General features: G+C 39.7%; 1 protein-coding gene, 1 long non-coding RNA gene and 1 pseudogene across 4 annotated transcripts in view; 1 reads left to right on the plus strand and 2 right to left on the minus strand.

The window, feature by feature from the left end:
* LOC123851151 (phosphatidylinositol-binding clathrin assembly protein-like) overlaps positions 1–14,824 on the plus strand; it is a 43,735-nt gene extending 28,911 nt beyond the window's left edge. The window contains exons 14-16 of one of the 2 annotated variants that reach the window (XM_064574785.1): positions 2,720–2,776; positions 13,478–13,583; positions 14,437–14,824. In XM_064574785.1, coding sequence (XP_064430855.1) covers positions 2,720–2,776; positions 13,478–13,582 — 162 coding nt within the window. In that variant the 3' untranslated portion in view covers position 13,583; positions 14,437–14,824. Of the gene's footprint in view, positions 1–2,719; positions 2,777–13,477; positions 13,584–14,436 lie in introns of those variants that run through there. The other variant, XM_064574786.1, reaches the window with a different exon arrangement.
* Positions 1–20,652, minus strand: part of LOC135361979 (uncharacterized) — a 69,412-nt gene that overhangs the window by 43,873 nt on the left and 4,887 nt on the right. The gene's annotated exons all lie outside the window — the stretch shown is intronic.
* LOC123850910 (ATP synthase subunit d, mitochondrial-like) lies at positions 1,687–9,428 on the minus strand (annotated as a pseudogene).

The raw sequence follows: 20,652 nt of genomic DNA on the forward strand, positions 1-20,652 counted from the left end.
TCAGTCAGAGAAAGACAAATACCCTATGATTTCACGCATATGTGGAATTTAAGAAACAAAACAAATTGAGCAAAAGGAAGAAAAGAGAGGGAGGCAAACCAAGAAACAGACTCTTAACGATGGAGAAGACACTGATGGTTACCAGAGGGGAGGTGGGCAGGGGGATGGGTGAGCTAGGGGATGGGGATGAAGGAGTGCAGTTGTTGTGACGAGCAGCGGGTGTTGTATGTAAGTGCTGAATCACTATATTGTACACCTGAAACTAATATTACACTCTGTGTTAACTATACTGGAATTTAAATAAAAACTTAATTAAGGGCGCCTGGGTGGCTCAGTTGGTTAAGCGACTGCCTTGGGCTCAGGTCATGATCCTGGAGTCCCGGGATTGAGTCCCAGGATCGAGTCCCGCATCGGGCTCCCTGCTCAGCAGGGAGTCTGCTTCTCCCTCTCCCGCTCCCCCCTCTTGTGCTCTTTCTCTCTCTCACTCTCTCTCTCAAATAAATAAATAAAATCTTTAAAAAAAAATTAAAAAAAAAAACTTAATTAAAAGAAAATCAAACCTACCCCTGCACAGGTGGAGGGAGGGGCACCATGAGCGCAGGAGTTCACAAACAGCTTCCCTGTGTTTTTCTCTCTCTGCTTTCTCTCCAGTATTTTCCTCTGGTCCCAAACCCTACTCACTTCTGTGATTGAGACAAGTCAGCGTTCCAAGTGGCGGTAGGACATAGAGAATTAAAAAAAAAAAAAAAAAAAAAAAAATTGTCCCTCCGCTCATGGAGCCACAGCTCCACCTAATGGAGAAGAAAACTTCTCTCCTTGGAATATTGGCCACCTTTGTTGCCCTGATAGTACTGGGAGCTGGGGCGTGATAGAATAGAGAAAAAGGAGGAAAAAGGAAAAACATTGGGGGACTTTCTGACTCTCTCTGAGCTTTAGAAGTTCTCTTTAGAGCTACTCAGGTCAGAGCTAGACTTCTGGAATTTTCTCTCATCTGTACAATAGTGATCTCTTCCAGGTTTCAGGCTGCTTTCAGTCCAGTGTGGAGGATAACGGAAGGGAAAAAGGATAAATTCACTTCCAGTTCAGTGGTACTTTTAATTCTGGTGTTTTCCATACTCTACTTGCTGATGTTTACTTTTCTATTTTCTGTCTCTATCAATTTGACTATTATAGGTACCTCATTATAAGTGCATTCATACATTATTTGTCCTCTTGTGTCTGGCTTATTTCACTTAGTGTAATGTCTTCAAGATTCATCCATGTTGTAGCCTCAGAATTTCATTCTTTTTTAAGCCGAAATAATTTTCCATTGTATATATTTACAACATTTTGTTAATCCATACATCCACTGATGGACATTTGGGTTGTTTCCATCTTTTGGTTATTGTGAATAATGCTGCTATGAACACTGGTGTACAAATATCTGTTTGAGTTTCTGCTTTCAATTCTTCGGGTATATACCTGGAGGTAGAATTGCTGGATCATATTGTAATTCTATGGTTAATTTTTTTAGGAATTGTCATACCATTTACTCCAGTGGCTAAAGCACTTTGTATTTCTACCAGCAATGCATGAGGGTTCCAGCTTCCGAACACACTCACCAACACTTGTTTCCTGGATTAAAAAAAATTATTATAGCCACTGCTAATGGGTGTGAATTAATATCTCATTGTGATTTTCATTTTCATTTCCCTAATGTTTAGTGACGTTGAGCATCTTTTCATGTGATTTCTTGCCTTTTGTGTATTTTCTTTGGAGAAATGTCTATTCAAAACCTTTGGCCATTTTTGAATTTGGTTATTTGTTTTGTTGTTGTTAAATTGTAGATGTTCTTATACATTTTGGATATTAATCCCCTATCAGATATATGATTAGGGAATATTTTCTCCCATTCTGTGGGTTGTCTTTTTACTCCCGTGATTGTGTCCTTAAATACACAAATTTTTTAGCGATTTCATGAAGTCCAATTTATCTATTTTTTGCTTTTGTTGCCTGGACTTTTGGTGTCATATTTAAGAATTCACTGCCAAATCCAATGGTATGAAAGTTACCGCCTATGTTTTCTTCTAAGATTCTTCCAGTTTTCACTCTTAAGTTTAGGTCTTTGATCAATTTTGAGTTAATTTTTGTATATACTGTGAGGTAAAGGTCCAACTTTATTGTTTTGCATGTGACTATCCAGTTGTCCCTGTATCATCTGTCGAAGACTGTCCTTTTTCCATTGAATGGTCTTGGCACCCTTGTCAGAAATCAATTGACTAGATATGTGAGGGTTTTTGGGCGCCTGGGTGGCTCAGTCGGTTAAGCGACTGCCTTCGGCTCGGGTCATGATCCTGGAGTCCTTGGATCGAGTCCCGCGTCGGGCTCCCTGCTCTGCGGGGAGTCTGCTTCTCCCTCTGACCCTCCTCCCTCTCATGCTCTCTGTCTGTCATTCTCTCTCACAAGTAAATAAATAAAATCTTTAAAAAAATAAAAATTAAAAAAAAAAAGATATGTGAGGGTTTTTTCTGTGCTCCTTCTTCTATTTCATTGGTTTATATGTCTGTCTAGTCCTAAATTTGTCATGCTCAAGGAAAGATCATTGTCCTGGCTAGAAATGGTTCCATATATTTGTTCTCAAAATTAAATATGTAGCAGAATTTTTTTCTGTATCTTACAACATTTCTTATTAAATACTAGTAGAAAATGTACTACATAGTAACTGACACTTTTCTTTAAGGTATTGCCTCCAGTGGGATATCCAGTGACTTCACAGCAAGTGCCTATGTATAGAACGGTAAGAAAAAAACCCTTTTAAGATATCAAGAGTGAGAGATAATAGGTAAAATTCCCCATGGTTTGCACTAACAAAAAAAGCATGATATAGATCATTTAAAATGGAAGGTAGTCCATCCATGTCCTTCCCTCACATTGGAAAAAGAAATAGCAGCCCTTTGAGAAATGATATAGCAAAGGCTTTGTGTGATGGATAAAGGGAATAGAGAAAGGAACCCTAGAAATGGGGAGGAGAAGGGATGTGTGGTAGTGGAATAGTTTAGAGAAAGCTGTTCTAGAATTAATAGATAATCCAAAATAGGAATAATCAATATGCATATAATAGAGATTCAACTAAGCCTTAGTTTACATTCATGAAGTCCAGTTTATCTATTTTTTTTTTCTTTCGTTGCCTGGACTTTTGGTGTCATATTGAAGAATTCATTGCCAAATCCAGTGGTATGAAATTTACCCCCTATGTTTTCTTCTTCTTCTTTTTCTTTAAATGTCCAGCGTTTATAATACGAGGGCCAGAGCTTTCTCCCCAACTCAAGTTTATAAATTTTCGATTGGCTTGTGAGGCCAATAGGGATACTTCTTCTTGTCTAATTTGGTTTCTGGGAAGACTTCATTCAGGTCCTCAGTGGTCATCTGATCAAATGGAATTATGTTCTTCATCTTCGCCAGCTCTTGTTCATATTCCTCAATCCTGGCCTTTGAGAGAGACAAAACCTCAGCCCAACTGTTCACATCTTTTTCTTCAGCATCCACCTGAACAGTGTATTTATTCTCTGGCACAAGAAACTTCAGGGCATTAAAGTGCTTCTCAAAGACTCATGTACCAAACCAGCCTTCACCACATTGGCCTTGTCGTAAGCCCAGTTGATAGCAGGTGGTTTCTCAGGGAGAGTAGCCAACCTGGAGGTAAGTGTTTCATTCCAGGATTTCAGGGTGTTAGCAATGGCCTTCTGGTTTCAGGGTATGATCTCCCCAAAAGCTACCCAGTCACTAGTTTCTAGAGCAAGTTTTTGCCCCAGCCATCTTGAGATCCTTCACCGACCCCGGCAGCCCACAGTCCATAGCAGCAAGGAGCCCCTATGTTTTCTTCTAAGATTCTTATAGTTTTACCTCTTAAGTTTAGGCCTGGTTTGCTGCTGGTTTTCCTCCCTTTCTGCAGGGATTTTGTTGTTATTTCATTTTGTTTTGTTTGGGATCATTTCCCTTCTTTATCAAGCAGGTAAAAAAAGTGAAATTTAATAAGCTGAATTTGTTCTTATTGTTCAAGACTTGCAATGGGAGAAATTGTTAATACAAGCAAAATATCTGGAATTTTTCTGATTTCAGGCTTTTTATCCAACCCTTTTCTAGCTCATTTAATCTGTTATTTCTGTTCTGCCGATTTGGCAATGTTTTCATGATTTAAAATTTTTCTTTACTTACTTAAAAACTGTTTGCAATCAGCAGTTCTTATAGCTTATAAGTTCTTATAGTTTTTATAGCTTCAATGCGTTTACATAAATTTCATGTGATATAATACAGTTAATGGAAACTCTGAAGTTCAGTCTACACAGCCTCACCACCAACTCACTCATGTTCTTATTGGTGCTGTTAATTTGGAAAAATGTTAAAAATACAGGAAAGTACAGAAGATAATAGCCATCCATGCTTCAACACCCTGAATTACTAAGTGTTAATATTTTGTCATATGTTTTTCCAGATCATTTTTAATGAAATTTTACAAATAAAACCAAAATAATCTTGGCACACTCCTAGTGCTAGTCACCCTCCACCTCTCCAGAGACAATGACTGTGACGAATTTATGTATGGCCTTCCAGAACATTTCCATTCTTTACTGTGGAAAAATAAGTAGAATTATTTTATATGATTTTTTAAAAAACTGATTATAATCATTATCATTTCCTACTTATGTTTTTGAGATCTATATAGATTGGTGCTTATTAATTATAATGGCTCAGTGGCATTCTACATAGGAATACTACCATGTAGTAGTATATTTTATCCCTTTACTGAAAAATTCCTCCAAAGAATTCTCTTGAACCTATTTTAGTAAGGACTCTGCCTGCCCCCATTGTTCTTATCTCAGTCATGAGTGACCTCCATATTATGATAACCAATGGCCCCTCCTCAGTCCACATCATGTCTTACCAATGGCATTTGATACAGCTGATTGCTCCCTCCTTGAATACTTTCTTTCACTTAATTTCTAGGACATCATACTCTCAGCCTTTTGTTCCTTCTCAGTTTCCTCTTTCCTGTCACTAAATATTGGACAGGATCAATCTCTGGATCAATCTCTGAGTACCTACTCTATCAACATTCATTCCCTTGGTGATTCCATCTACACCATGGCTTTAAATGTACATTTATATACTGATGACTCCCAAAGTTGTATCACCAGTCTAGAGCTCTTCCCTGCTACCAATTTATATATCCAACTACCTAATTGACATCTTCACTTGAATGCATAATAGGCATCTCAAACAGTATGTGTCCAAAACTGAACTCTTGATCTCCTCAGAGCTGTTCTACACACAGCCATCCTAATCACAGCTGATGGTAACTTTATCTTTCCAGTTGCTCAGGCCAAAAACCTTGGAGTCCTGCTTGACGCCTCTCTTTCTTTTGCTTCATAAGTGATTGGCTTACAGTATAAGTTAGACCAAGCCACTCAGGTATAACTGCCCCCCTCCCATTTCTCTCAGAGTAAAAGCCAAGGTTCTCCATGCTCTCTCTCTGTCTTCATATCCTGGCACTCTTGCCTGGCTTAGTTCATTCTAGGCTGCTCTTTGAGTACACCAGGCATCCTCCCAGCTCAGGGCATTTGCAACTTTCTGTGCCCTGGCCTTGCACTACCTTATTTCCTTCAGGGATCTGAACAAATGAGTCCATTCTTGACTACCCCATATAAATGGTACCCCACTATTACCCAATGAGTTACTTTTCTGTCCTTATCTTACTCAACACTTCTATCACTCAGCCAGCACATATTCTTAAGCATCTACTATGTTCTAGGTACTGTTTTAGAAGCTGAGCATATAGCAATAATCAAAAGAAACAAAAATCCATGCCCTTGCGGGACATACATTCTAATCGTGGGGAGTACAAACAATAAATAAAATAAATAAGGTGACATGCTAGGAAGACATTTAAAGCAGGGAAGAAGAATTTAGAGAATTGGGGTAGGTTTCCAGTGAACACTTTATTGAGAATATGACTCAGTCTTAAGTAGAAAACTGAAAGAGGAGAGGGAATAGGCCATGTGGAAGATCAGTTCCAGGGAGAGGGAGTGGTCAATGCAGAAGTCTTGAAGAGTGTCAGGAGAGAGCAGATGAGATCACCTAGGAGTGAGTGTAGACAGTCACACAGGTCCAAGGAGTGAGCTCTGGGATGACTTGCCATTCATGGGGCAGGGAGATGCAGAGGAACTTACAAAGGAGGTAGAAAAGGAGTAGCCAGTGAGGGAAGAAGGATGTTTCTTGAAACACTCTTAGATTTGGAAACACCGCACTTTCTTAGTTTTCCTCCCTTCCTCCTACCTCTTTTCTTTTAACGTTCTTAAAAATTTTATTTGAGTATAGTTGACAGACAATGTTACATTAGTTTCAGGTGCGCAGCATAGTGATTCAACATCTCTCTCTGTAATGCTATGCTCACTGCAAGTGTAGCTACCATGGGTCAGCATACAGTGCTGTTACAATATCATTGACTATATTCCCTGTGCTGTGCCTTTCGTTCCCATGACATATGCATTACATCACTGGAAGTCTGTATCTCCCGCTCTCCTACACCCGTTTTACCCCTCCATCACCCCCCTCCCCTCGTGCAGCCATCAGTTTGTGCTCTGTATTTGCAGGTCTGATTCTGCTGCTTGTTTGTTTATTCATTTGTTTTGTTTTTTGGATTCCACACATCAGTGAAATCATATGATATTTGTCTCGCTCTGTCTGACTTATTTCCCTCAGCCTAATACCCTTTAGGGTCCTGTCATGTTGTTGCAAATGACACAGTCTCATCCCTTTTTATGGCTGCATAATATTCTGTCTTCCTTATCCACTTGTCTATCAGTACACACTTAGGTTGCTTCCATATCTTGGCTATTGTAAATAATGCTGCCATAAACATAGGGATGCATATATCTGTTTGAATTAGTATTTTCATTTTCTTGGTGTAAATACCCAGTAATGCAATTGCTGGGTCATAGGGTATGAGGAACCTCCATACTGTTTTCCAGAGTGGCTGCACCAGCTTGCACTCCCACCAACAGAGTAAGAGGGTTCCCGTTTCTCCATATCCTCGCCAACACCTGTTGTTTCCTGTGTTGTTAATTTTAGCCATTCTGACTGGTGTGAGGTGATACCTCATTGTAGTTTTGATTTGTATTTCCCTGATGGTTAGTGATGTTGAGCATCTTTTCATGTGTCTATTGGCCATCTAGCCATTTTTCTTTGGAAAAATGTCTTTTCAGGTATTCTCATTTTTTAAATTAACATATAATGTATTGTTTGTTTCAGGGGTACCAGTCTGTGATTCATCAGTCTTACACAATTCACAGCACTCACCATAGCACATACCCTCCCCAATGTCCATCACCCAGGCACCCCATCCCTCCCACCCCCCTCCACTCCAGCAACCCTCAGTTTGTTTCCTGAGATTAAGGGTCTCTTATGGTTTATCTCCCTCTCTCGTTTTATCTTGTTTCATTTTCCCCTCCCTTCCCCTATGATCCTCTGTCTTGTTTCTCCAATTCCTTATATCAGTGAGATCATTTGATACTTGTCTTTCTCTGACTGACTTATTTCGCTTAGCATAATACCCTCTAGTTCCATCCACATCGTTGCAAATGGCAAGATTTCATTTTTTGATGGCTGCATAATATTAATCTGTTGATGAACATCTTGTCTCTTTCCATAGTTTGGCTATTGTGGACATTGCTGCTATAAACATTGGGGTGCACGTACACCTTCGGATCACTACATTTGTATCTTTGGGGTAAATACCCAGTAGTGCAATTGCTGGGTGGTAGGGTAACTCTATTTTCAAATTTTTGAGGAACCTCCATACTGTTTTCCAGAGTGGCTGCACCAGCTTGCATTCCCCCCAACGGTGTGGGAGGGTTCCCCTTTCTCCGCATCCCTGCCAACATCTGTCGTTTCCTGACTTGTTAATTTTAGCCATTCTGCCCGGTGTGAGGTGGTATCTCATTGAGGTTTTGATTTGGATTTCCCTGATGCCTAGTGATGTTGAGCACTTTTTCATGTGTCTGTTGGCCATTTGGATGTCTTCTTTGCAGAAATGTCTGTTCATGTCTTCTGCCCATTTCTTGATTGGATTCTTTGTTCTTTGGGTGCTGAGTTTGATAAGTTCTTTATAGATTTTGGATACTAGCCCTTTATCTGATACGTTATGTGCAAATATCTTCTCCCATTCTGTCGGTTGTCTTTTGGTTTTGTTGACTGTTTCCTTTGCTGTGCAAAAGCTTTTTATCTTGATGAAGTCCCAATAGTTCATTTTTGCCCTTGCTTCCCTTGCCTTTGGTGATGTTTCTAGGAAGAAGTTGCTGCAGCTGAGGTCGAAGAGGTTGCTGCCTGTGTTCTCAAGGATTTTGATGGATTCCTGTCTCACATTTAGGTCTTTCAACCATTTTGAGTCTCTTTTTGTGTGTGGTGTAAGGAAATGGTCCAGTTTCATTCTTCTGCATGGGGCTATCCAATTTTCCCAACACCATTTGTTGAAGAGACTGTCTTTTTTCCATTGGACATTCTTTCCTGCTTTGTCAAAGATGAGTTGACCATAGAGTTGAGGGTGCATTTCTGGGCTCTCTATTCTGTTCCATTGATCTATGTGTCTATTTTTGTGCCAGTACCATGCTGTCTTGATGATGACAGCTGTGTAATACAGCTGGAAGTCCGGAATTGTGATGCCGCCAGCTTTGCTTTTCTTTTTCAACATTCCTCTGGCTATTCGGGGTCTTTTCTGGTTCCATACAAATTTTAGGATTATTTGTTCCATTTCTTTGAAAAAAGTGGATGGTATTTTGATAGGGATTGCATTAAATGTGTAGATTGCTCTAGGTAGCATAGACATTTTCACAATATTTGTTCTTTCAATCCATGAGCATGGAACATTTTTCCATTTCTTTGTGTCTTCCTCAATTTCTTTCATGAGTATTCTATAGTTTTCTGAGTACAGATCCTTTGTCTCTTTGGTTAGATTTATTCCTAGGTATCTTCTGGTTTTGGGTGCAATTGTAAATGGGATTGACTCCTTAATTTCTCTTTCCTCTGTCTTACTGTTGGTGTATAGAAATGCAACTGATTTCTGTGCATTGATTTTATATCCTGCCACTCTACTGAATTCCTGTATGAGTTCTAGCAGTTTTGGGGTGGAGTCTTTTGGGTTTTCCACATAAAGTATCATATCATCTGCAAAAAGTGAGAGTTTGACTTCTTCTTTGCCGATTCGGATGCCTTTTATTTCTTTTTGTTATCTGATTGCTGAGGCTAGGACTTCTAGTACTATGTTGAATAGCACTGGTGACCTGTCGTGTTGCTGACCTTAGGGGAAAAGCGCTCAGTTTTTCCCCATTGAGAATGATATTCACTGCGGGTTTTTCATAGATGGCTTTTATGATATTGCGGTATGTACGCTCCATCTCTACACTGTGAAGAGTTTTAATCAAGAAAGGATGCTGTGCTTTGTCAAATGCTTTTTCTGCATCTATTGAGAGGATCATATGGTTCTTATTCTTTCTTTTATTAATGTATTGTATCACATTGATTGATTTGTGGATGTTGAACCAAACTTGCAGCCCAGGAATAAATCCCCCACTTGGTCGTGGTGAATAATCCTTTTAATGTACTGTGGATCCTATTGGCTAGTATTTTGGTGAGAATTTTTGCATCCATGTTCATCAAGGATATTAGTCTGTAATTCTCCTTTTTGATGGGGTCTTTGTCTGGTTTTGGGATCAAGATAATGCTGGCCTCATAAAATGAGGTTTTTTAATTATGTTAATCACCATACATTACATCATTAGTTTTTGATGTAGTGTTCCATGATTCATTGTTTGCCTATAACACCCAGTGCTCCATTCAGTATGTGCCCTCTTTAATACCCATCACCAAGCTAACCCATCCCCCCACCACCCTCCCCTCTAGAACCCTCAGTTTGTTTCTCAGAGTCCATAGTCTCTCATGGTTCATCTATAAAGTGAGTTTTGAAGTTTTCCTTCCATTTCTATTTTTTGGAACAGTTTCAGAATAGGTATTAATTCTTTAAATGTTTGGTAGAATTCCTCTGGGAAGCCATCTGGCCCTGGGCTCTTGTTTGTTGGGAGATTTGAAAAAAAATTCTTTTATTGTTATGTTAATCACCATACATTACATCATTAGTTTTTGTGGGAGATTTTTGATTACTGTTTCAATTTCCTTACTGGTTATGGGTCTCTTCAGGTTTTCTGTTTCTTCCTGGTTCAGTTTTGGTAGTTGATACGTCTCTAGGAATGCATCCATTTCTTCTAGATTATCTAATTTGCTGGCATATAGTTGCTCATAATATGTTCTTATAATTGTATTTCTTTGGTGTGGGTTGTGATCTCTCCTCTTTCATTCATGATTTTATTTATTTGGGTCCTTTCTCTTTTCTTTTTGATAAGTCTGGCCAGGGGTTTATCAATCTTATTAATTCTTTCAAAGAACCAGCTCCTAGTTCCGTTGATCTGTTCTACTGTTCTTTTAGTTTCTATTTCATTGATTTCTGCTCTGATCTTTATTATTTCTCTTCTCCTGCTGAGTTTAAGCTTTATTTGGTGTTCTTTCTCCAGCTCCTTTAGGTGTAGGGTTAGGTTGTGTATTTGAGACCTTTCTTGTTTCTTGAGAAAGGCTTGTATTGCTATATGCTTTCCTCTTAGGACTGCCTTTGCTGCATCCCAAAGATTTTGAACAGTTGTTTTCATTTTCATTTGTTTCCATGAATTTTTTTTTTAATTCTTCTTTCCTAATTTCCTAATTTCCTGGTTGACCCATTCATTCTTTAGTAGGATGCTTTTTAGCCTCCATGTATTTGAGTTCTTTCCAACTTTCTTCATGTGATTGAGTTCTAGTGTCAAAGCATTGTGGTCCCAAAATATGCACGGAATGATCCCAGTCTTTTGGTCAGTTGAGACCTGATTTGTGACCCAGGATGTGATCTATTCTGGAGAATGGTCCGTGTGCACTCGAGAAGAATGTATATTCTGTTGCTTTGGGATGGAATGTTCTGAATATATCTGTGAAGTCTATCTGGTCCAGTGTGTCATTTAAAGCCTTTATTTCCTTGTTGATCTTTTGTTTAGATGATCTGTCCATTTCAGTGAGGGGGTTGTTAAAGTCCCCTACTATTATTGTATTATTGTCAATGTGTTTCTTTGATTTTGTTATTAATTGGCTTATATAATTGGCTGCTCCCATGTTAGGGGCATAGATATTTATAATTGTTAGATCTTTTTGTTGGATAGACCCTTTAAGTATGATGTAGTGTCCTTCCTCATCTCTTATTATAGTCTGGTTTAAAATCTAATTTGTCTGATAGAAGGATTGCCATCCCAGCTTTCTTTTGATGTCCATTAGCATGGTAAATGATTTTCCAACCCCTCACTTTAAATCTGGAGGTGTCTTTGGGTCTAAAATGAGTCTCTTGTAGGCAGCATACTGATGGGTCTTGTTTTTTTTTTATCCAATCTGATACCCTGTGTCTTTTGATTGGGGCATTTAGCCCATTTACATTCAGAGTAACTATTGAAAGATATGAATTTAGTGCCATTTTATTGCCTGTAAGGTGACTGTTACTGTATATTGTCTCTATTCCTGTAAGGCAGGAAGTCTTATCAAGCCCTTTGTTTGGTCCTGCAGAAGTGGCAGCCCTGTACACTGAAGATAGCTGGGAGCTGCTTCTAAATTGCTGGCATAGGGTTAAGACAAGAAAGACAGGAGGGGCTCCTGGGTGGCTCAGTCGGTTGGGTGTCCGACTCTTGGTTTCGGCTTAGGTCGTGATCTCAGGGTTGTGAGATCGAGCCCCACATCAGGCACTTCACCCAGTAGGAAGTCTGCTGGAGAGTCTCTCTCTTCCTCTCCCTCTGCCCCTCTCTCCACTTGTGTGCACATGGGTACGCACTCTCTCTCAAATAAATAAATGTTAAAGAAGAAAGAAGGACAGGAAAACTTAACCTTATTATCAACTAAACTTCTATTAGTCTTTTTCACTTCTCCCCTATTCACTTCTACCAATACCCCCATGGGGATTTTTAAGATCCAGGAACAAAACTTAACAATTTCCTTTGTTAAAATTAATCTGTTCATTTAGGATCCTATCTCTGGCCTGGCAAGCACATTAATGTTTCTGAGTCTATTTAATATATTTATTATCCCTTCCAATATATATATGTTATTCACATGTTCAATGCACAAGTGTCCTACATTTTCATTAATAACTTAGATAAAGATAATCTGGAAGACCAAGGACACAGTCCTGCAGCATATCACCAGAAACCTCTTAGCAGGTCAACACATTAATCATTCATCTTTAGATATGAGTCATTTCAACAGTTTCTAATTTACCCAGTTGTCCTTAACTATAGCCCATACTGCCTCAACTTGTGAGGAAAAAGTGCAATAGATACAGATCGAGAAGCAGTAGGCTTGGAAAGTCATGCTGAGGAGTTTCACACTGTCTGCACTTAGTGAGGATCCATTTAAGAGGTTTAAATGGGGAAGGAGATGGTCAGAGTCTTATCTTAATAGGTCTGTGCAACCTCCTTATATTTGTCTTTCATTAAATGTCCTTCTTTCATCTTTTGAATATATTTCAAAATCTGTATACAAATGCCAAATCATAATGTTGTACACTTTAAATATATACTGCTTTGTCAATTATACCTCAATAAAGCTGGAAAAAAATCTAAACTTATCAGGTCACTGGAAAGATAATACAAACTAGAGAGATGTCAAAGCAAGATTTGATGGTGTGCCTGCCTGCCCTTCCCTCAGTCCTTTCACCAGGAAAATTTCTATATATCCTTTACATTTAACTTTTAAATCATCATATCAAATCACATACTTGTACTAAAGTATTTCATCAAAGATACATACATCTCGTTGTATATTTAATATGTTCCATGTCTACCTACAGACTTCCCTTCTCTTTCCCATGAGGATTATTGGCTTTGAGATGTAGGAGTTCTTTTTCTCATAAAGAGTCTTTTGTAGGCCTTATTGGCAGTTAATTCATCCCTCCTTTTCAAGAACCTTTTTTTTTTAAAAAGATTTTATCCATTTATTTGACAGAGAGAGACATAGTGAGAGAGGGAACACAAGCAGGGGGAGTAGGAGAGGGAGAAGCAGGCTTCCCGCCGAGCAGGGAGCCTGATGCGGGGCTCAATCCCAGGACCCTGGGATCATGACCTGAGCCGAAGGCAGATGCTTAACTGACTGAGCCACCCAGGTGCCCCTCAAGAACTATTCTTTAGGTCTTTTTCCTTCACACTTTATTACAAGCAGCTCCTTCACAGATCTATTTTTCTCTCTAGCATTTAGCATTCCTTTCAGTTGACATTCATCAAATGTAATATTTACCATGGGGGGCTGCCTGTCCTCTTGGCACTATTATATTAGGAGAAATAGTAATTAAGTTTTCACTTTTTGTTTTCTTTTCCATTTGAATTCATAGGTTCAAACTCCAATGGGAGCTCCTTCCCTGATGGCACCTCAACCTATGATTCATACGCAACCAGGCTTAAGCACCAGCAACTCTTGCTCCATCCACAAGAAATAACGTATGTTTGAACTTCTGTTGCTTAGGGCCTTGGCAGAGATGTATAATCACTGGAGGCAGGACCAGTGTTAGAAGAGTCTTACACTCTATACATCTTTTGTGTACTGTTGGTCTCTCATAGAAGAAAAACTAATTCTAACATTTTCAGCATTATAAAAAGACACAGAACTGTGCAGACCTGGTCCTCTACAAACTTGTGTTGTTAAACCTCAACTGGGTTCTGATACCTATTCAGTTTTAGTCATTCATTCAACAAACCTAACTGTCATCGGTGCTGGAGAGGTGGATAACTCAGCCTGGAGATTTCAGGAACAACTTTCCAGAGAAATGATACCTAAGTTGATTGCTAAGATTTAAAAATAGGTGGCCAGATAAACATATAAACAGAGAGGAAAGCACAAAGCACCATGAGAGATCAAAGGAGGGAATGATTAGATCAGGGATGGAAGGTTCCAGGGTAAGGGGTATCACATGATAGGGAGGATTTCAATCAGTAGATGTATAGATAATAGAAGTTTTGCATTATACACAGAGAAAACAGTGTGGGCAGAGAAGTGGATGCAGGAAGTGAAAATGTGGATGAATGTAGCTGAAGCATATGGCAGACCGTGTCATGGCTTCAGAGTATTATTTTCTAGAAGTCTTTACAAGGTTTCTTCCTTGAGTCTTTAGGTGATGTATTGGGCCCTCGGGTTCCTGAATGCTTGTTTTAGGAGGCCTGACAAAGCTTTGGGTATTAGATAATAAGATTGACCAGAGTTTTATGTAAAAATATTTGTAATTTATTTTAGAACCACAAAGAAAAATATGTAGAAATGATAAAAGATTTACATATCTATCTTTCTTTCATGCAGACACAATCCATGTAGAAGTACCAAAGCAAAAAGATTCAGATTCAGAGGTGAACAAAGGTGATGATCTCTCTACAGCCTGAACTGAATCATCCACAGCTTCCAAGTAAAATAAACATTCATTTGAACATTCAGTACTGTGAGATTCTTCAATTCAATGTTTTGGAGGTGATACATTCTACTTCTCTTGTTTTAATAGTTATCCTTGAAATGTTACCCTGCAAAATTATCAAAAACTAAAGTTAGTATCTTAATCTCCCCTCCCGAATAACACAAGGACCTTAGAACACTTTTTTTTTTTTATTATGTTAGTCACCATACATTAGTTTTTGATGTGGTGATCCACGATTCATTGTTTTCGTATAACACCCAGTGCTCCATGCAGTATGTGCCCTCCTTAATACCCATCCCTGGGCTAACCCATTCCCCCCAACCCCCTCCCCTCTAAAACCCTGTTTGTTTCTCAGGGTCCATAGTCTCTCATGGTTCATCTCTCCCTCCAATTTCCCCCCCCCTTCATTTTTCCCTTCCTTCTCCCAATGTCCTCCATGCTATTCCTTATGTTCCACAAATAAGTGAAACCATGTGATAATTGACTTTCTCTGCTTGACTTATTTCACTTAGCATAATCTCCTCCAGTCCCATCCATGTTGATGTAAAAGTTGGGTATTCATTCTTTCTGATGGCTGAGTAATATTCCATTGTATATATGGACCACATCTTCTTTATCCATTCATCTGTTGAAGGGCATCTCGGCTCTTCCCACAGTTTGGCTATTGCGGACATTGCTGCTATGAACATTGGGGTGCATGTGGCCCTTCTTTTCACTACATCTGTGTCTTTGGGGTAAATACCCAGGAGTGCAATTGCTGGGTCATAGGGTAGCTCTATTTTTAATTTTTTGAGGAACCTCCACACTGTTTTCCAAAGTGGCTGTACCAACTTGCATTCCCACCAACAGTGTAAGAGGGTTCCCCTTTTTCCACAACCTCTCCAACATTTGTTGTTTCTTGCCCTGTCCATTTTTGCCATTCTAACTGGTGTAAGGTGGTATCTCAATGTGGTTTTGATTTGAATTTCCCTGATGGCTAATGATGATGAACAATTTTTCATGTGTCTGTTAGCCATTTGTATGTCTTCTTCAGAGAAGTGTCTTTTCATGTCTTCTGCCCATTTTTTGACTTGATTATTTGTTTTTTGGGTGTTGAGTTTGAGAAGTTCTTTATAGATCTTGGATACCAGCCCTTTATCTGTAGTGTCATTTACAAATATCTTCTCCCATTCTGTGGGTTGCCTCTTTGTTTTGTTGACTGTTTCCTTTGCTGTGCAGAAGCTTTTTATCTTGATGAAGTCCCAAAAGTTCATTTTTGCTTTTGTTTCACTAGCTTTTGGAGATGTATCTTGAAAGAAGTTGCTGTGGCCGATGTCAAAGAGGTTACTCCTATGCTCTGCTCTAGGATTTTGATGGATTCCTGTCTCACATTGAGGTCTTTCATCCACTTTGAGTTTATCTTTGTGTAGGGTGTTAGAGAATGGTCGAGTTTCATTCTTCTGCATGTGGCTGTCCAATTTTCCCAGCACCATTTATTGAAGAGACTATCTTTTTCCCATTGCATATTTTTTCCTGCTTTGTCAAAGATTATTTGACCATAGAGTTGAGGGTCCATATCTGGGCTCTCTATTCTGTTCCATTGGTCTATATGTCTGTTTTTGTGCCAGTACCACGCTGTCTTGGTGATCACTGCTTTGTAATATAGCTTGAAGTCAGGCAATGTGATGCCCCCAGCTTTGTTTTTCTTTTTCAACATTTCCTTGGTGATTTGGGGTCTTTTCTGATTCCATACAAATTTTAGGATTGTTTGTTCCAGCACTTTGAAAAATGTCATTGGAATTTTGATCGGGATGGCATTGAAGGTATAGATTGCTCTGGGTAGCACAGACATTTTAACAATGTTTATTCTTCCGATCCATGAGCATGCAATGTTTTTCCATCTTTTTGTGTCTTCTTCAATTTCTTTCATGAGTGTTCTGTAGTTCCTAGAGTATAGATCCTTTACCTCTTTGGTTAGGTTTATTCTGAGTTATCTTATGGTTTTTGGTGCTATTGTAAATGGAATCGTTTCTCTAATTTCTCTTTCTGCAGTTGCATTGTTAGTGTATAAGAGAGCAACTGATTTCTGTGCATTGATTTTGTATCCTGCCATGTTACTGAATTGCTGTATGAGTTCTAGTATTTTGGGGGTGGAGTCTTTTAGGTTTTCCACATAAAGTATCATGTCATCTGCGAAGAGAGAGAGTTTGACTTCTTCTTTGCCAATTTGAATCCCTTTTATTTCTTTTTGTTGTCTGATTGCTGTTGCTAGGACGTCTAGTACTCTGTTGAACAATAGTGGCGAGAGTGGGCATCCTTGACATGTTCCTGATTTTAAGGGAAAGGCTCTCAGCTTTTCCCCATTGAAGATGATACTCGCTGTGGGTTTTTCATAGATGGATTTTATGAACTTGAGGAATGTTCCCTCTATCCCTACACTCTGATGAGTTTTAATCAGGAAAGGATGCTGTATTTTGTCAAATGTGTTTTCTGCATCAATTGAGAGGACCATATGGTTCTTCTCTCTCCTATTAATGTGTTCTGTCACACTGATTGATTTGCGAATGTTGAACCACCCTTATATCCCGGGGATAAATCCCACTTGGTCCTGGTGGATGGTCCTTTTAATGTATTGTTGGATCCTATTAGCTAGGATTTTGTTGAGGATTTTGGGATCCATATTCATCAGGGATATTGGTATGAAATTCTCCTTTTTGATGCGGTCTTTGCCTGGTTTGGGGATTAAGGTAATGTTGGCCTCATAGAATGAGTCTGGAAGCTTTCCTTCTGTTTTTATTTTTTGAAACAGCTTCAGTAGAATAGGTATTATTTCTTTTTTGAATGTTTGGTAGAATTCCCCAGGGAATCCATCAGGCCCTGGACTCTTGTTTTTTGGGAGGTTTTTAATCACTGCTTCAATCTCGTTACTGGTTATTGGCCTATTCAGGTTGTCAATTTCTTCCTGTTTCAGTCTTGGCAGTTTATAGGTTTCCAGGAAGGCATCCATTTCATCCAGATTGCTCAGTTTATTGGCATATAGTTGTTGATAATAATTTCTAATAATTGTTTCTATTTCCTTGGTGTTAGTCGTGATCTCTCCCCTTTCATTCATAATGTTATTAATTTGGGTCCTTTCTCTTTTCTTTTGGATAAATCTGGCCAGTGGTTTATCGATCTTATTAATTCTTTCAAAGAACCAGCTTCTAGTTTTGTTGATCTGATGTACTGTGTTTCTGGTTTCTAATTTATTGATCTCTGCTCTAATCTTAATTATTTCTCTTCTAATGCATGGCTTAGGCATCATTTGTTGCTTTCTCTCTAGTTCTTTAAGGTGTAGAGTTAGTTGGTGAATTCGGGATTTTTCTATTTTTTTTGAGTGAGGCTTGGATGGCAATTTATTTTCCCCTTAGGACCGCCTTTGCAGTATCCCGTAGGTTTTGGACCGATGTGTTTTCATTCTCATTGGTTTCCATGAATTGTTTAAGTTCTTCTTTGATTTCCTGGTTGACCCAAACATTCTTGAGCAGAGTGGTCTTTAGCTTCCAAGTGTCTGAATTTCTGCCAAATTTTTTCTTGTGATTGAGTTCCAGTTTTAAAGCATTGTGGTCTGAGAATATGCAGGGAATAATCTCAATCTTTTGGTATCGGTTGAGACCTGATTTGTGACCCAGTATGTGGTCTATTCTGGAGAAAGTTCCATGTGCACTTGAGAAGAATGAGTATTCTGTTGTTTTAGGGTGGAATGTTCTGTATATATCTATGAGGTCCATCTGATCCAGTGTGTCATTCAAAGCTCTTGTTTCTTTGTTGATTTTCTGCTTAGACGATTTGTCTATTGCTGAGAGTGGAGTATTGAGGTCTCCTACAATTAACGTATTGTTATCAATATGACTCTTTATTTTGGTTAACAGTTGGCTTATGTAGATGGCTGCTCCCATGTTGGGGGTGTAGATATTTACAATTGTTAGATCTTCTTGTTGGAAAGACCCTTTAAGAATGATATCATGACCTTCTGTGTCTCTAACTACAGTCTTTAGTTTAAAATCTAATTTGTCTGATATAAGAATTGCCACCCCAGCTTTCTTTTGAGGTCTGCTGGCATGGGAGATGGATCTCCATCCCTTCACTTTCAGTCTGGATGTATCTTTAGGTTCAAAATGAGTCTCTTGTAAACAGCATGTCTTTTTATCCAGTCTGCCACCCTGTGCCGTTTTATGGGAGCATTTAGGCTGTTCAGGTTGAGAGTGATTATTGAAAGATATGAATTAATTGTCATCATGTTGCCTGTGAAGACATTGTTTTTATAGATTGTCCCTGTAAATTTCTGTTGTATGTGACTCTTGGGGTCTTTCTCCTTTTATAGAACCCCCTTAATATTTCTTGCAGGGCCAGCTTAGTGATCACATATTCTTTCAGTTTCTGCTGGTCTTGGAAGCTCTGCATCTCTCCATCCATTCTAAATGACAGCCTTGCTGGATAAAGTATTCTTGGCTGCATGTTCTTCTCATTTAGTACCCTGAATGTCTTGCCAGGCCTTTCTGGCTTGCCAGGTCTCTGTGGATAGGTCTGACGTTATTCTGATGTTCCTCCCTCTGTACGTAAGGAATCTCTTCCCCCTAACTGCCCTTAAGATGGTTTCCTTGGTTCTAAGATTTGTGAGTTTTATTATTACATGCCGGGGTGTTGGCCTGTTTTCCTTGATCTTGGGTGGGGTCCTCTCTGCCTCTAGGACACTAATGTTTCTTTCCTTCCCCAGATTAGGGAAATTCTCAGCTACGATTTGCTCAAATATATCTTCTAGTCCTCTCTCTCTCTCCACCCCCTCTGGGATTCCAATAATTCTGACATTGGAACGCTTCATGGTGTCACTTATTTCTCTGATTCTATTTTCATGGATTCTGAGTTGTTTTTCCCTGGCCTCCTCTTTTCCCTTTTTATCTATTATATTGTCTTCCAGGTTGCTTATTCTTTTTTCTGCCTCACTTACCCTAGCTCTTAGATTATCTAGATTAGATTGGATCTCATTGATAGCATATTTAAGTTCTGCCAATTCAGCTTTCGTTTCTGCCCTTAGAGACTCTATGTTGCCATTAATTGATTTCTCCATTCTAGCTATTGTCTTCACAATTGCTAGCCTGAATTCCATCTCTGACATCTTGGTTATATCTGCATCCATTTGTAAATCTGTGGCATAAGTCATAATCTCTGAGTCTTTCCTATTTTGGGGGTTCCTCCTCCTAGTCATTCTGTTGATGGGTGTTTGAGGGAATGTATAGAGTCCAAATTATTGACCACAACCCAAGCAAGATGCACCTGTTTTTTTGGGACCTTAGAGTTGCTGGCCTCTTGTTCTCCCAGCCCATCTTCTGTGGGAGGGGCCTGCTGCACTGTTACTCAGGCAACCCTGTTGGGTTGGAGTTGCCCTGCCCCCCTGTGGCAGGGGATTGGGTCAGTGGGAACCAGTTTTTTGGGGCTTTTGTTCTCTGGTGGCTTTCCCTGGCGGCTTTCTGCATCTCTTCCGAGAGTCAGAGCAGAAGAGACTGTTTCCAACCCTCTGCCTCAGAGCAGAGAGATCGCAGTCTGTTCTTCAGTGAGCTCTCCAGGCCACAGTCTCTCCGTTTGTCTGTGCTGCTATAAACTGCAGCGTCCTGGGTTGTGCGCCCCTCTGCAGTACTCCCAGTCCTGCCTCCAGGTCGGGGCATGTCTCTGCCCTTTGTGCTTTTAAAACTGCCAGCTGCCCCCAGTTCGCATGCATGACCCTGCCGCTCCAGTTTCCGTCTAAAGTCCTTTCCCCGCTGCTACCGGTCTGCGAGTCTGTGCCCTGTCCCCAGCATGGGAGGTTATCGCTCACTGGTGGTGTAGGATCCCCACGGCCAGGCTCCCTCCTGCTGCCATTTATCCTCCGATATCTGCCCATGGAATCACGGCTCCCCACTTCGTACCTCGAAACCAACCACCTGTGATCTTCTGTTTGTAGAGATCCAGATCTATCGTCTGACATCTCAGACAGATTTCGTGGGTACTCAGAGTGGTCTGGTAGATATCCAGCTCAATTCCGGGGACCAGTTGGAATAGGGTCCCCTACTCCTCCGCCATCTTTTCCCTGTGTCGGACCTTAGAACACTTTA

The sequence above is a fragment of the Mirounga angustirostris genome, unplaced genomic scaffold, assembly GCF_029215605.1.
Source record: "Mirounga angustirostris isolate CCGP_5_RB_7025 unplaced genomic scaffold, mMirAng1.0.hap1 SCAF_11, whole genome shotgun sequence".
Taxonomy (NCBI): Eukaryota; Metazoa; Chordata; class Mammalia; order Carnivora; family Phocidae; genus Mirounga; species Mirounga angustirostris.